At 27.9% G+C, this 16,108-nt stretch overlaps 1 protein-coding gene across 4 annotated transcripts in view; it reads left to right on the top strand.

Moving 5' to 3' along the window:
* Positions 1-9,481: 9,481 nt before the first annotated feature.
* Positions 9,482-16,108, top strand: part of LOC117173127 (nucleolar protein 4-like) — a 125,768-nt gene continuing 119,141 nt past the window's right edge. For all 4 annotated transcript variants that reach the window (XM_033361535.1, XM_033361543.1, XM_033361531.1 and 1 more), the window contains exon 1: positions 9,482-10,036. In XM_033361535.1, coding sequence (XP_033217426.1) covers positions 9,992-10,036 — 45 coding nt within the window. In that variant the 5' untranslated portion in view covers positions 9,482-9,991. The remainder of the gene's footprint in view (positions 10,037-16,108) is intronic.

The raw sequence follows: 16,108 nt of genomic DNA, 5'->3' as shown, positions 1-16,108 counted from the left end.
CCATTGATTTGGATTATACTAACTTTTTGTTTTCATATCGAGTCAAGTTATGTTGAAATGTGCCTAATTGAATTTGATGTGAAATTTTAATCCGGGTATTATTGAATCTTTAAACTAAGAAATGTAAAGTTTTAACCAAAAATGAAATAGTTAAACTTTTTATTTATTTTTTTTATAATTTTAAATTAATAAAAAAACCTAATTTTCTAACAAATATTTTATTTGTTTTACTGAATTATTTAAGATATAAGAAAAATAGCGATCTTCTATACAAAACAGTTGAATGATGAAATTAAAAATATTTTACTCAAATTTTGAATCGTCAACAAAAAAATTCATTTTTCAGAATTTGGTTAAACTTTAAAACTTAGATGCTGAACTCTTACCCAAAAAAGATAAATTTTTAAATACAAATATTAATTTCCTACCTGAAAAATTAATTTATAACAAAATTCAAGAATTCTCAACCAAAAAGTTGAATCTTGAACTAAAAAAGATTAATTTACATATAAAAAACACGATTTTTCTATCAAATTCATGAATTCTTAACCAAAAAAATCAATTTTGAACTGAAAAATATGAATTTTTGAACAAAAAGATTAATTTTCTACCGAAAAAAAACAATTTTTAACAAAAATCAAGAGTTATCGACAAAAAAGTTGAAGTTTCAAATAAAAAAGAAAAAATTTTAAACAAAAAGATTAATTTACTACAAAAAAGACGAATTTTTAATAAAATTCACGAATTCTCAGCCAAAACAAAATTTAATTATCTAACGAAAAAAAACTAATTTATTAACAAAATTCCAGAATTTTCAACCAAAACATTCAATTTTTAAGAAAGAATTTTTTTTAATATTTAAGAAAGTAGTTCAACCATAAAGCCTATTTCTTAAATTTTTAACAAAAAAATATGAATTTTGAAAGAAAATGATTAATTTAGTAACAAAAAATACCATTGTTAACGAAATTCGAGATTTCTGAACAAAAAGTAGAATTTTCAAATAAAGAAAGATGAATTTTTAAATAAAAAAGAAGGATTCTTAAAAAATAGATTAATTTATTACTATAAAAAATGAATTTTCAGTAATATTCAAAAACTCTATTTTTAAATCTTTATAAACAATTTTTAATTTACAAAATTTAAATTTTGATTTTTAATTTAATAATTTTTAATTTTTTAATGCATTTTTAATAAAATTTATGATTTTTCAGCCAAAAAGTTGAATTTTTAAGAAAGAAAAATCATTTTGCAGAAAAAAAAAGAATAATTTTCTAAAGAAAAAAACAATTTACAATAATATTAGAAATTCTAAAAACAAATATTTCAATTTTTAAGAAAGAAAGACTTTTTTCAATTTTTAAGAAAGTAGTTAAAATTGAAAACCTTGTTAAGTTTTTAATCGAAACGATGAATTTTTAAACAAAAAAATTTAAGTTTCTACCGGAAAAACTAATTTATTAACAAAAATCCAGAATTTTCCACAAAAAATTAAATTTTTAAGAAGGAAATTTTTTTAATATCTAAGAAAGTTGTTCAAACTTTAAAACCTATTTGTAAAATTCTTAACCAAAAATATGAGTTTTAAACAAAATGATTAATTTAGCAACAAAAAGTACTATTTTTTAACAAAATTCAACAATTATGAACAAAAAGTTGAATTTTTAGCTAAAAAATATAAATCTTTGAACAAAACGGTTAGTTCATTAACAAAAATGACGAATTTTTAACCAAATTTAAGGATACTAAGCCAAAAAGTTGAATTTTTAAAAAGGAAGGAAAATTTTGTTAATTATCAAGAAAGTAGTTTAAATTTGAAACATAGTTGTTAAATTTTTAACCAAAAAGATTAAATCTCAAATAAAAAGAGAAGAATTCTTAAACAAAAAGTTTAATTTATTACTTGAAAAGATGAATTTTCAATAATTTTGAAAAATTCTAATTTTTAATTTTTAATGAATTTTTAATCAAATTCGAGAATTCTCAGCCAAACAGTTGAATTTTTGAGCAGAAAAGAAATTTTTTTATTTTCAAGAAAGTAGTTTAAATTTAAAACCTTGTTGTTAACTTTTTTTCAAAAAGATGAATTTTCAAACAAAAATTTTTATTTTCTACAGAAAAAAACTAATTTATTAACAAAATTCCAGACTTTGCAACCAAAAAATTCAATTATTGAGAAAGAAATTTTTTAATATTTAAGAAAGTAGTTCAACCTTAAAACCTGTTTGTTAATTTTCTACTAGAAAGGCGAATTTTTAAACAAATTTAAGAATCCTAAACTAAAGAGTTGAATTTTTAAAAAGGAAGGCAAATTTTTTAAATTTTTAATAAAGTAGTGTAAATTTGCAAGATAGTTGTTAAATTATTAACCAAAAATAGTATATTTTAAGTAAAAAAAGAAGAATTTTTAAACAAAAAGATTAATTTATCACTAAGAAATATGAATTTTTAATAATATTCAAAAACTCTAAACCAAAAGTTGAATTTTTAAGAAATAAAGAAAACAAATTTTGAAATATTCATTTTTTTGTTCAAAATTCATTATTTTAGTTGCATATTAATCTCTTTCGGTGAAAGTGAAACTTCTGTTTGCTGAAAATCAATATTGTTGAATGAAAATTGATTTAATTCATTTTTGGTTAACACTGTGTATTTTCAGTTTAAAAATAAACTATTTTGTTCGAAATTTGTTCTTTTTTACATAAAAATTCAACATTTTTGTTGGAAATTCTTATATATTTTTTTTTAATTTGCGTCTTTTTTACTAGCAAATTAATTTTCTTGGTTGAAAATTGATCTTTTTTTTTAAATGCGTTTTTCTTTAAAATATTAAACTGTTTTGTTAAAAATTTGTTTGACTTTTTGAAAAATAGTTGTTTTTTTTACTTAAAGTTATCTTCATCTATTTGGTTAAAAATTGACCTTTTTGAGATGAAAAATCAAAACCGTAAAAACTAGAGATATTTTTTTCGATTCTTGCAATTCTATTATTTCCAGGTTATTCAAATTTTCCTTACTTTTTGGAAGTCTTCCCAAGCGGAAACTATAAAAATTGAGTGGACCAGGGCTAGAGGCTAGAGAATTTAATGGTATTAAAATTGGAAGCTTTCCCATTTGTAAAAATAGAGCGAATGGATGTTTCAAAATTTCATATATTTATATAAAAAACGAATTTTTGACAAAAAAAAAAAAATTTCGGCCAAAAGTGGAATAGGTGAATTTTCAATTACCAAAGTAATGTTTTAACAAGAAAAAGAAATTCTTAAGAAAACTGATCAATTTCCAACCAAAGAGATAAATTTTTAACCATAGATTTTAATTTTCAACCAAAATATGCATATGCATGTTCAAGTAAGTATTTCAACTTTAAAACATAGTTTAGAAATTTTAAGCCAAAAAGATAAATTAAAAAAAAAGGTTATTATTTTCTACCGAAAGAAACGAATTTTTAACAAAGTTCAAGAATTCTAAACCAAAAATTTGAATTTTTAAGAAAGAAAGAAATTTTAATTTTAATTTGTAAGAAAGTAGTTCAACTTTAAAAAGTAGTTGTTAAATTTTTAACCAAAAAGATTAATTTGCTACCAAAAAGACGAATTTCGAACCAAATTTGAGAATACTGAACTAAAAAGTTGAATTTTCAACCAGAAAAGATAAATTTTTTAACATAAAGATTAATTTACCACCAAGAAAAACGAATTTTTAATTGAATTGAATTTTCAACTAAGAAAGAAGAATTTGTTGACAAACCTATTAATTTACTATCAAAGAAGATTAGTTTTCAATAAAATTCAAGAATCCACAATCAAAAAGTTGCATTTTTTAATAAAAAATATTAATTTACTACCTGAAAAGATGTATTTTTAATCAAATTAATAAAATAAGATTGAATAAAATTCAATAAAATTTTAATAAATTAATTTACTTCCAAAAATGACGAATTTTCAATAATATTCAGGAATTTTCAACTAAAAATAAAAAAAAAGAATTTCCGTCTAAACATGTGGAATATTTAAACATAAAGCTTGATTTCCTACAAAAAAGACGAATTTTCAACAAAATTAAAGAATTCTCACCCCAAAAATTGAATTTTTAAGAAAGAAAAAAAAACCAGTTTTTTTAAATTTTTAAGAAAGTGGTTAAACTTTAAAACCGGCTTGTTAAATTCTAAACTAAAAAATTACATTTTTAAAGAAAAAGATTATTTTTATATCGGAGGAAACCAATTTTTAACCAAATTTAAGAGTTCTCAACTAAAAAGTTGAATTTTCAAATAAAAAAGAAGAATGTATAAACAATAAGATTAACCTACTACCAAGAAAGACGAATTTTTAATAAAATTTAAGAATTCTCAACCAAAATGTTGAATTTTTAAATAAAAAAGATGAATTTTTAAACAAAATGATGAATATGCTACCAAAAAGACGAATTTTTAATCAAATTCAAGAATTCTCATCCAAAAAGTTGAATTTCCAGCTAAAAAAGAAGAATTTTTAAACAAAGCGATTAATTTACTATTAAAAAGATGAATTTTCAATCAAATTCAAGAATCCACAACCAAGTAGTTGAATTTTAAATCGAAAGGATTAATTTACTACCAAAATAGACGAATTTTAAACAAAATTCAAGAACTCCGAACCAAAAACTTCAATTTTTAACTATAACAAAAGAGTTTTTAAACAAAAAGATTAATTTACTACCAGAAAAGATGTATTTTTTAAATTCAATTCAAGAGTTATGAACCAAAAAGTTGAATCTTCGATTAAAAAAAAGGATTTTAAGATTTTATTATAATTATTATAATTTTTTATTTCTTAAACAAAAAAATAGTTTACTACCAAAAAGACGAAATTTCAATAAAATTCAAAAATCTACGACCAAAAAGTTGAATTTTCAAATAAAAAAGATTACTACCAAAAAAGACAAATTTTTAATAAAATTTAAGAAATTTAAGCCAAAATGTTGAATTTTCAATTAAGAAAAGATTAATTTTACTATACCAAGAAAGAGGAATTTTTAACCAAATTCAAGAAATTTGAACTAAAAACTTGAATTTTCAACTAAAAAAATACAAGATTTTTTAAACCGTAAGATTAATTTGCTACTAAAAACGAGGAAATTTCAATCAAATTAAAAAAAATTTTAAGAAAAAAGTTGAATTTCCAACGAAAAATAATTATTTTAGTACAAAAAAAAAAAATAAAATTTTTTTGACAGATTTCAAGAAGCCTGAATCAAAAAGATTAATTTTCATACCAAAAGATGAATTTACTACTAAAAAGACGAAGTTTTAATAAAATTGAAAGAGTTCTCAACCAAAAAGATGAGTTTTTAAGAAAGAAAGATAGATGAATTTTCAACGTAAAAAATAATAATTTACTACCAAATAAGACGAATTTTAGACAAAATTCAAGAACTCTGAACCAAAAAGTTTATTTTTCAACTAAAAAAAAAAAGTTTATACAAAAAGATTAATTTTCTATCAGCAACATTTATTGCCTGCAAACGAACAACGTTATTATATGTACTTTTAAAAAAAAATTCTCTACACTCTATTCTTAAAATTATTTTTTATTCTTAAATCTAATAATAAAATATACGTGGAACATTATTTTGACGGTGACCCCCCCCCCCCACCCCTAAATTGGTTAACGTGCTTCTGAGCCTGTGTTAAATTTTTTATAATTTATTTATGACTATAAACCATAATATTGGTTTCCATACCAGAGTCGATAGTTGTATCGAACTTGGCAAATCGTTTTCAGGGAAAATCGATTCTCAAAATTTTCAGAAGCATCAACTGGTCATCGGGAATACGAAAGGTCGAAGGTGGATTTGTTAAATAAAAAATAAAAAATGATGAGCTTCTGAGTCTGGGTTGAATAGTTTATACTTTATTTATGCTTTATTTATACTTTATGGGAAGTATTTATTACCCTAAGACCTTAACGGTATACTATGATGGTACATATCGTTCATCAAGGATCCTTGTTCGCGTCAAGTGACGCCAGGAAGTGTGTAAATCGAGGTGTAAATTTAAAAAGGAAGACTCGAGACTCGAGAGATAAATTGACTTTAGAAGTTTAGAAAGTCCTCTTGCGAAGTGTTGCGGATAGGTACTTAAGGCATCGAGAGGAGAATCTCGAAATTTAAAATCAATCAAGTACAATCTTGAAAATGTAAATAGGTTCTTGAAATTTTTTTTAAGTTTGAATTTTTCCTTGAAAATTCTAAATTTTTTGTTGAAAATTCAACTACAGTGAAAACCTTCTATAGTGCCGATTTTGGGGCTGTCGGTGGGTGGAAACTAACTCTTTATAACCCGCTCTGCTTTTGTTTGTTCACGCCTGAGTGACAACCGAAGGCCCCGTACACCCCGCGCAGCTTCTGTTACACCTATCTGCGGCGCGGCGTCATTTCTCCGAAGGGCTGTAGAAGGGAAGGCTATTGAAAGGCTTCAACTACTGGATTGAAAGTTGATGTTTTTCATTAATTTTTTTATACTTCATCATTTTAGTTAAGCATTCATCTCTACGATTGAAAATTTGAGTTTATTGGTTTAAAATTAATTTTTTTAATAGAAAATTTAACTATTCCATTCTTGGGTGAAAATTAATGTTTTTAAGTTGAAAATTCAACTGTTTAATTTGAAATTCGCCTTTTTAGACAAATAAAACTTTTGTTAAAAATGTAACTATTTGTTTATAATTCGTGTTTTTTCTGAAGATTTAACTTTTTCTTTGAAAATTCGAATTTTTTATTGAAAATACTATTACTTGTTTAAAAGTTGAAATAATAACTTTTTTTTTTAATTGTTTTTTTTCAATTTAACTTTTTCCTTGAAAATTCTAATTTTTTGTAGAAAATTCAATTACATGATTGAAAGTTGTTTTTTTTTCAATTGTTTAAGCTTCATCATTTTAGTTGAAAACTTATCTCAACGGTTGAACAATTAATTTTTTTTTAATTAATCTTGATAATTGAAAATTTAACTATTCCATGTTCCGTAAAATTGAATATTTTTGAGTTGAAAAATTGTCTTTTTAGTTAAGCTCAACTTCAGATAACAATGAATCTATTTTGTTGAAATTTGTTTTTATTAATTTTTTTAATTATACTTTTTCCATGAAAATTCTAACTTTTTGGTTAAAAATTCAACTACTTGATTGAAAGTTTATTTTTTTAAATTGATTTTTTTAAGCTTCATAATTTTCGTTGAAGACTCTTCTCTATGTATGAAAATTGTACGTTATTGGTTTAAAATTAATTTTGTTAATTGAAAATTTAACTATTCCATTTTTGGGTGATAATTAATTTTGTTCGGTTGAAAATTTAACTGCTTAGTTCGAAATTCGCCTTTTTAGATAAGCTCAACTTCAGTTAAAAATTTAAATATTTTTTGATAATTCGCATTTTTTCTAAAGATTAAAATTTTTCCTTAAAAATTCTAATTTTGAACATTTATTTTTTTCGGAAAATTTAACTTTTTCCTTGAAAATTCTAATTTATTTATTTAAATTCTACTACTTGTTTGAAAGTTGAAATAATAACTATTTTGTTCAAAAATCGTTTTTTTTTTTTAATATAACTTTTTTCTTGAAAGTTCTAATTTTTTTTTTGAAAATTCAACTACTTGATTGAAAGTTGATTTTTTTTCATTTTTTTAAGCTTCATCATTTTAGTTGAAAACTCATCCCTATATATTGAATTTTATTAAAAATTTCTTGGAATATTCAAAAATACCCTAAAATAATTAAAATTTTATTAAATCTTATGAAATCCATTGAAACTTTTTAAAGCTCTTGAAAATTACTTGGAATTTAAAAAAATACCCTTAAATATATTCAATCTTTGGAATAAATTTAAAGGATTAGAATCGGTTAAAAATGTTATGGAATATTTTATAATACCCTAGAATAATTCAAATTCTTTATAATCTTTTGAAAAAATTTGAACATTTTTAGGTTTTTCAAATATACTTGGAATTGAAAAAAAATCTTCTAAAATCTTTTAAATTGTTTGGAATACCTTTAAATTGTTAAAATGTATTAAATATTTCTTGGAATCTTCTAAGATACCTTAAAATAATTTCAATCTTTTGAAATACCTTGAAACTTTTTAAGGCTCTTGAAAATTTCTTGTAAACTTAAAAAATACCCTTAAATGTTTAAAATGTTTCGAATACCTTTAAATGATTAAAATCTATTACAAAACAAGTGGAATATTTTAAACTACAATGCAATTTTTAAAATCCATTTAAATCTGTCGAAATCCCTTGGAAATTTATAAGGCCTTTGAAAATTTTGTGGAAGTTAAGCTAAAATTTTTTTAATCTTTGGAATACTTTTAAATGGCTGAATTATATTTAAAAATCCATAAAATGTTTTAAAATATCCTAAAATATTTAAAATTCTTTGAAATCTTTTGAATACCTTTAAATGATTGAAATCTAATACAAACCCAATAGAATATTTTAGAATACAATGCAATTTTTCAAATCTCTTTAATCTGTCCAAATCCCTTGGAAATTATAAGGATCTTGAAAATTTCTTGGAATGTTAGAAAATAACCTAAAATTTTGAAAATCTTTGGAATACCTTTAAATAACTGAAATCTATTTAAAAATCCGTAAAATATTCTTAAATATCCTGAAATATTGCAGGTTCTTTCAAATCTCTTGAAACTTGTTAAGGCTCCTGAAAATTACTTGAAATTTTCAAAACACTCTAAATTTTGAAAGAAAAAAGTCTAAAGTCATCTTTTCATTTTAAACATTGACCATCGTAATTTTATCTTTAAAAATTGAATAAAAACTGATTAGAGATAAGAGTGAGAGTGCTACTTCCAGAAATTTCCTGAATATTGCAACTTTTTGAAAATTCCCTGATTTCCAGATTTTCCTTCATCTGCAGCCACCCTACTCTAGTCAGCCCCCCTTCAAACAAAAACCCTTCACATTTCCTCTTCTCAACTTTCCTTCCGTAAAACCAGAAAATGGGAAATTCGTAGGAAGTAGTTCGTAGTACGTAGGGTACGTGCCTCGAGGCGATGTAAGCCTCGTGCACGTTTCGTTGAGATCGTACGCATTACCCTCCAAGCTGGGAGCCTAACTCCGACACATCCGTGGAAGCCCCTTCGGCCGATGAGTGCTCGGTGCTGGCGCCCCTTGGCCCCGCGCGAGTTCCCCCAATGTCCCGATGAAACTCCTCTAACCCCCCAAATCCCCCCCGCCCGCCCGGCGAGCCAAAAGCCTCTTGCCCGCAGCCCCCCTTCAAACTACCCATCCGTTGGTTACCCACCCAGCGGCCCCTCGGTGTTACGACTGTGACAGACCCTACCTTACCGTCCTCCGGCAGGAGGGAAGGTGCGGGAGGACGAGAAGGGGAAATCGAGGGGTGAAGGGATCCGTGGGTTGGTTGAATTCAGAGTGGGGGGTCGCCGTCGCGTCGCCAGTCGCCAGTTCGCCGTGAGCGCTCGTTACGTGAGGACAGTCTGTGCAAATCTTGCGTCGTTCCAAGAGCTCTTTAAAGGTTTAAAGGATATCGCACTGTCTCTCACCCTCTGAGAAAGAAACTCTCGCGACAAATCAACTGGATTAATAATTAATCCGAACAATTCAAGAGAAGTGGATAACAAAGTGGAGAAATTTCTCAAGGTGCACTATCCGGAGCCCCTCGCCCATTTTGAAAGTGATTCCCCGATTTGCGAGTACTCCTCGAATACCCATTGTTTTTGGTTTTTTCAAGAAGTGTGGCGCGAAAGTTTGATTTTGAATATTTGAGAGACCAAACTGAAGTTAGTCGTGAGTGCGCCATGTGTTAGGGCAAGAAGTCTGGTGACACTTGTTTTGCTTATTGTTATTGTCAGCTTTTGTTTTGCTCGCGCTCTCGCGACCCGCACGACCGGGAGCGCGTGATTGGCTACGGTGCGTCAGAGCGCGGACGAGAAGCGGAGCGAGGATTTTCCGCTCCTAGCGAGGACAGGCCTGAATATGTCCGCGAAGCGAAAGGCCACTGCCATCATGCAGCACCACAAGGTGAGTCCCCCCCACCCCTTTACCGTGACTTTTTTTCTGAATGCATTTCGCCCCGCATTTCTATTTATTCACGTTTTTTCTGTCCCTCCCGTTCCGTTCTTCCCTGCCCCTTACACCATCCCCCTCCCCAATAAACCCGCTTGTGCTAGTGGATAGAGATTAATTTGGTTAAAGGGAAATTAGTGGTTCTAAAAGAAATATTTATAATCCAAGTTTTTTTATTAAGATTATTAGATTTAATTAAATTAAAAAATTTTGTTGGTGTATTTGTCTGACGAACCCTTTTTTTATTTTGAGAGTTGGAGGCAATTTTACAACATTATTAATCAATTTTTTTGTAAAAATAATTTTTAAGGAATTTTAAGTTTAATCTAGATAAAAGATAGTATTTGTTTTAAAATTTAATTTTTTTTTCTTGGCTTCGTAAGAATTTTCGAAAAATGGTTGAATAAAAAATGTTTGTAGTACTCTGTATTATTTCACATCCGTTGAAAGTTTTAAAAGCTTTTGAAAATTCTTGGGAATTATTAAAAATATCATGAAATCTTTGAAAATCCTTAGAAATCATTTTAAATTATTGAAATCTATTAATAATATTATTAATAGGTTTATTAACTGATTTTTATATTAATAGATATTAAAAACCTTCAACATTTTCTGAAATTTCATGAAATTTTTGAAAGCTTTCAAGAATTCCTTGATTTTTTTCACACTAAAATCTTTCAATTCTTTTGCAATCATTTCAAACTATTGGAATGTCATAAACTTATCTTGAGACATTAAAAACGATAAAATTTGGTTTGAAATCTCTTGACAGTTTTTTAAGGCTCTTAATAATTCCTTGCCTTTTTTAAAGTTCTCAAAATTTTTTGGTAATGTGGAAATTTTATAAAAATATATTGAGAACTTTGAAAATTATTTAAATCCTTGGGAATTCCTTGAAATATTTTAAATCGTTTGAATTTTAATAAATTTGGTCTTATTTTTCGAGGAAAATATTTCCTACTAGTCTACTGTTTTTAATTTTGAAAATAAGTAAAAGAAAAATTTAAATATTGCTATTTGTTTTAAAAACGTGTATTTAAAAAACACTTTTAAAAATTCCAGCCATAGAAAAATTTAAATTTAAATTTGGATACAGTGTATCTGTAGAAAATGTTTTCTTCCAAAACATAAGCTATTATATATTATAATTCAAACAGTTTTAAAAAATTGGTAAGAAGCGATTTAAAAAAAAAATACTTCGATTTCAAAACAAAAATTATACAGTAAATTTGTTATATGTTTTAAAATTATTTAATTAAAAAACAGTTCTAAAATAGAATGAAAATTTTAGAAACAAAATTTGAAGCTTTAAAAAAATCTTTATTTTAACAAATAGTTTTTGTAATTGAATTTTGTCTTACTGTCGCTTCTTACTAATTTTTTAAATCCTTTAATTTTAATAAATCATGTTATAGCAAATGTTTTTCCTAACTTAGAATTGGTAATTTTAAACAAAGCTTTACATTTTCAGTACTTTGGTTAAAAACTTTTAAAATTGCATCAAATCTGGAAATAAAAACATTGTGAATTGAACAACTTTGCCACAGTTTGAATTTTTCGAATAAGTCATTTGCGGTTATTTGTTTGTAAAAATTTGCTCAAAATAAAAATCCCAAAATATGGGTTATTCGTAGAAATGAATGAATTTTTTTTTCTTGAAAAGAGTTTGCTGGCAAAAGGTGGAATACAGGTAAATTGCGGGTTTGAGTTTATCAATATGTTCGTAAACGCCGAGGGTGAAATTGTATAGCCACCCTCGTATTCTTTTCATTATTAATTTACAGTTCGTGAGGGTGCTTTCCATTTAGAAATGAAGCAATAAATAAAAGAATAAAAACTTTAAAAAATCAGTGTAAGAATAATTTATAACAAAAAATTATAATAAATGCATTGCGCTTTTAATTAAGTAAGATTTGGGAAGTGATTGATCGAATCAGGTCTATTGTGCATTGTGCAATCGATGAATTGATGGAGCATGCACCTCGGAGGTTAATATTTTGTTCCCTCCTTGTTTTGTCTTTTTTTTTGTTCTTTTTCCCTTTTTTTCCATCTCCTTTTTTATACCGAATCACGCTAGCAGCTACCAGCGGCGTTTCGTCGATGAAATATGAGCTGTACGAACAATTTGCACCGAGCGCAAATGTGCCGCGGGTGAATGTATATCGACAAACTTTAAAATTCCCGCCGCAAACTCCAAAACACGTTGAAACGTGTGCTCGATATATAATGGCTGAAAACAAATTTTTGAATTCGATTCAACTCGATTGGAAACGGGCGCAGATGAAACTCCGTAAATTTTAGTTCATTTTTACAACAACAATCTACCAATTAACAATTCAAATAACGTAATAAAATATTTACTGGTTCACAAAATGTGGAAGAATCTATAAAACGAAAATCGGTTGGTCGAGCATCAGTCGAGCCGTTTTTTCCTATGCTCGACTCTCGCATGACCAAATGATTTTCGTCTTGTGGATGCTTTCACGTTTTTCATGATAATTCATGAACGAGTAAATATTTTGTTACGTTTTTGGTCTCATTTTAAAAAGGTGATTTCAGACTTTAATTTGGGGAATTGTCAATTTATTTCATTTATTTTCCTAATGGCTGCAGAGGGTTGAAGTTGAGAATATAAAATTGGTCGAAAAAAAAAAGGTTGGTCTGTCTGACATGGTATCTCGGTTCCTATCAGTGGAAATTAATTCAGGTAAAGCTCAATCGATGCGAAATTAAATAAATTTTCTAACTGTTTTTGAAAAATCCTTCTTACTTAATTTTTCGCAGAGTTAGTCTCTTTATAAGACAAGCTAGTTTTTAATCCGATTAGCGAACTGGAAAATGACCGGGAAATTTTTTCCTCTATTAAAACGGCCACCCGGGAACTTTGTTCATTGATAAAAATTGGTCCTTCTAGTGGATTTAATTAATCTGTGTTAATTAATGTCCAATAGAAACCTGGTTTTGATATCTCGTTGGCCATGGCAGGATTCACATCCAGTACGTGAGATCGATCGTGCGAAGCCGAACGGAAGTAAGATCTAAAGATAATCTCTGGCACGAACCAGAATTAAATCTGTTCATATTTTCTCAAAAGGTTGCTGGAAATATTTTTAAAAATGTCAAATATCTCCCCTTTTACTCCCAATTAATTTTAATTTCAAGATATTTTCATTTTTTTTGCAATTTATTAGGAATTCGCCCTGAATTTCTTCGAATTCCTTTTTATTCTTTGGAATTTCTAAAAAAAAATGTGTTTTGAATATGCTACAAGATTAGAATTTTGGTCTTTAAACAATAATAATAATAATCAGAAAAAATTTCAGAGCGGACGAAAATTGAGTCCTCCACTTTACTATTGACAAAATGGGCTTTGAAATAGGACCACGCCTACTCAGGTAAAATTCACCTGTTCAATAACCCCCTTGGTTCACAAAAAGAAATGAAATTTGTCTTCCGTCGGTTGTGGCTGAAGATTACCTGGAAAATCGATTGCAATTCATTGTAGGCCTCGAGATTTTAAAAGTCGTTTAAATCCTGAAAGAGAAGTTTACAAGCCCTAATTGCTGCTTATTAACTTGTTTCGACCCATCGCAAATCTAGAAATTTATTACACTACAAACGTCGTCATTTATCACTTTTCCTATCTCTAAGTCATAAAGCTTCAAGCTTCTAAATCATTTTTTAAACTGGGGAAAAACAGAAAAATATTTACAATTGAAAGATACTTAGACTGCTTCTAGAATTTTAATTAAAATCGGATGAAAATAAAATCAGTTTTAGTCCAGATGTGTTCATAAAAATAAGTCAACTTTCAAGACTTAATATAAGACAGAATAACTAATAAAATTAAGTCGAAATATGGGCTCAATTGAAGTCAGGGTGACTGAATTTTAGTGAAAATACGGGTTTAATTTAAGTAAATATAATGAACAAATTTTCAGTTGAAATTTCGGTTTGATTGAAGCCAAAATACCGATTTAAATTTAGTCAATTTTTAGGTAAAAATTAAGTGAAAATCTTGAATCAAGTTTGAAGTCAAAATAACGACTAATTTCAAGTCAAAACATGGACTTGAATAAAGTTAAAATACTAACTTTTTGCCGAAATATAAGCTCAATTTAAGTCAAAATACCGACTAAATTTTCGTCGAAATATGTGCTTAATCAAAGACATAGTACCCTGAAGACTTAATTTAAGCCAGATAGCCACGTCAATTTAACCCGAAATATTGTCTTAATATATGTAATAAATACGATCTAATTTCAGTCGAAATAAAGGTTTAATTAAAGTCAGAATAACACTATAATTTTATTAGAAATATGAGCTTGATTTTAGTCAAAACAACGACTTCAATTCTATCGTTTTTTTCTCTAAAATTAGGAGAAAACAACTTTAATCTAGTTTCAGAGCTTAATTTAAGTCTAATTACTAAACTTTAATTGCAGTTGAAATAATTGCATAATTTAAGTTAAAATATCAACATATCATCATTCGAGATTTAAGCGATTGTATTTTCAGGTATTTCTCTATAATTATTTAAATTTCAGCCCAAAAGTGGCAATTTAAGTCAAAATGCTAACTTATTTTTAGTTGGAATATGGGATTAATTTAAGTCAAAATACCAACAAAATTCAGTCGATTTTTTAGCATTCGATCAAGAGAAATATTTTGTATCTGTTAGCCCTTAGAATTATTTACATTACAGTCCAAAGGTCTTAAATGTGATTCAACTTTAAGGGATTAATTCAAGACAGAAAAACAACTAAGTTTCAGTCGAAAATGGTGTAATAATAAATCATTTATATGATAAATGATGTAGGTATTGCTTCTAGAATTTTAATTTTAATCAGTTAAATATTATTTTTTAGATTATAAATAGAAACGTAGGAAAATTAATTTGTTATAGCTAATATATGAAATTAGGCTGAAAATACTGAAAGGGGTCGTCCAATAATTGCCGTAATGCGAGGATGAGAGGGTAAATAAATTAATCAAATTAGAAATGAACAGTCTAAGTTCGTTTAGAATTGAGGAAGGTTCGGGATGTCGACATCCGTCCTCTCCACTTTTTGCATTTTCTCTTTCTCTATCCGTCCGCTCGTGCTGTCGCTCATTAACACTTTTTTCGAGATATTAAATTCACAGTTATTTATTTTCTAACCATTCAAGTTTAATTTTTAAAGTACTGAGAGTAGTCCTACTTTATAGGCCTAATTGAAGCAAAAGTTACGACTTAAGTTAAGTAAAAATATCGGCTCAATCTAGGTCGACTTTTTGACTGAAAGTAAGACTTTCTCGGTATGACATCGAGATTGATTTGAAGTAATCCCATTAATACGGTTAAATTGAAATCTAAATATTAAAAGTTGGTTTGGAGTTGAGGCAGGTTCAGGACGTCGAAAATCTTCTCTTTGCATCCTCTCTATCTCTATCCGTCCGCTACTCTGTCTGTCTCGCCCCTCCCTTTTTTCTGTCTCCATCTCTCTCTCCCCCTAACACGACGCTTTCGCGGTCCAACAGGTTATATTTTTCCACCGCATCTCACTCCACTCTTTTATTTTCCATCTCTCTCATTCTCCCTGTTTCCCTTCGTCTCTCTTTCTCCCGGCCGTTGATCACCCGTCCTGTACCCCCCCCCCCCCCCCCATTCCCCCATCCATCTGTTTGGTCTCACCTTTTTTTTCTCGCTTTTCTGCATCTCATCCCTCCAGCAGGCCGGTGGATTTAAACTTTTTTATGTTTGCGCGAAGTGGATAATAGGATCGGGCGAGCCGGACGGCCGTCATTTGCTCTGCAACAAACAGAGTCGTCGACTTTGGCTCTCCGACTTCAATGGCCCACCATAGGAAATCGCGTTAACCTCGTTAGGCCCACGCTCGCTCGCTGTTATTATTACTCTGGCGCTTTGCTTCCCTCACAGTCTCACACCTTTAAATTCTTTTATTTTTATGCAAATACTTGTTGAAAACATTTCTTTCTGGTTTAAATGTAAGGGATCTTAAAAGGCTTTGACAACTTTAGGGAAGG

Source organism: Belonocnema kinseyi, chromosome 1 (genome assembly GCF_010883055.1).
Source record: "Belonocnema kinseyi isolate 2016_QV_RU_SX_M_011 chromosome 1, B_treatae_v1, whole genome shotgun sequence".
Lineage (NCBI taxonomy): Eukaryota > Metazoa > Arthropoda > Insecta > Hymenoptera > Cynipidae > Belonocnema > Belonocnema kinseyi.
This window is presented reverse-complemented; position numbering and strand designations above follow the sequence as displayed.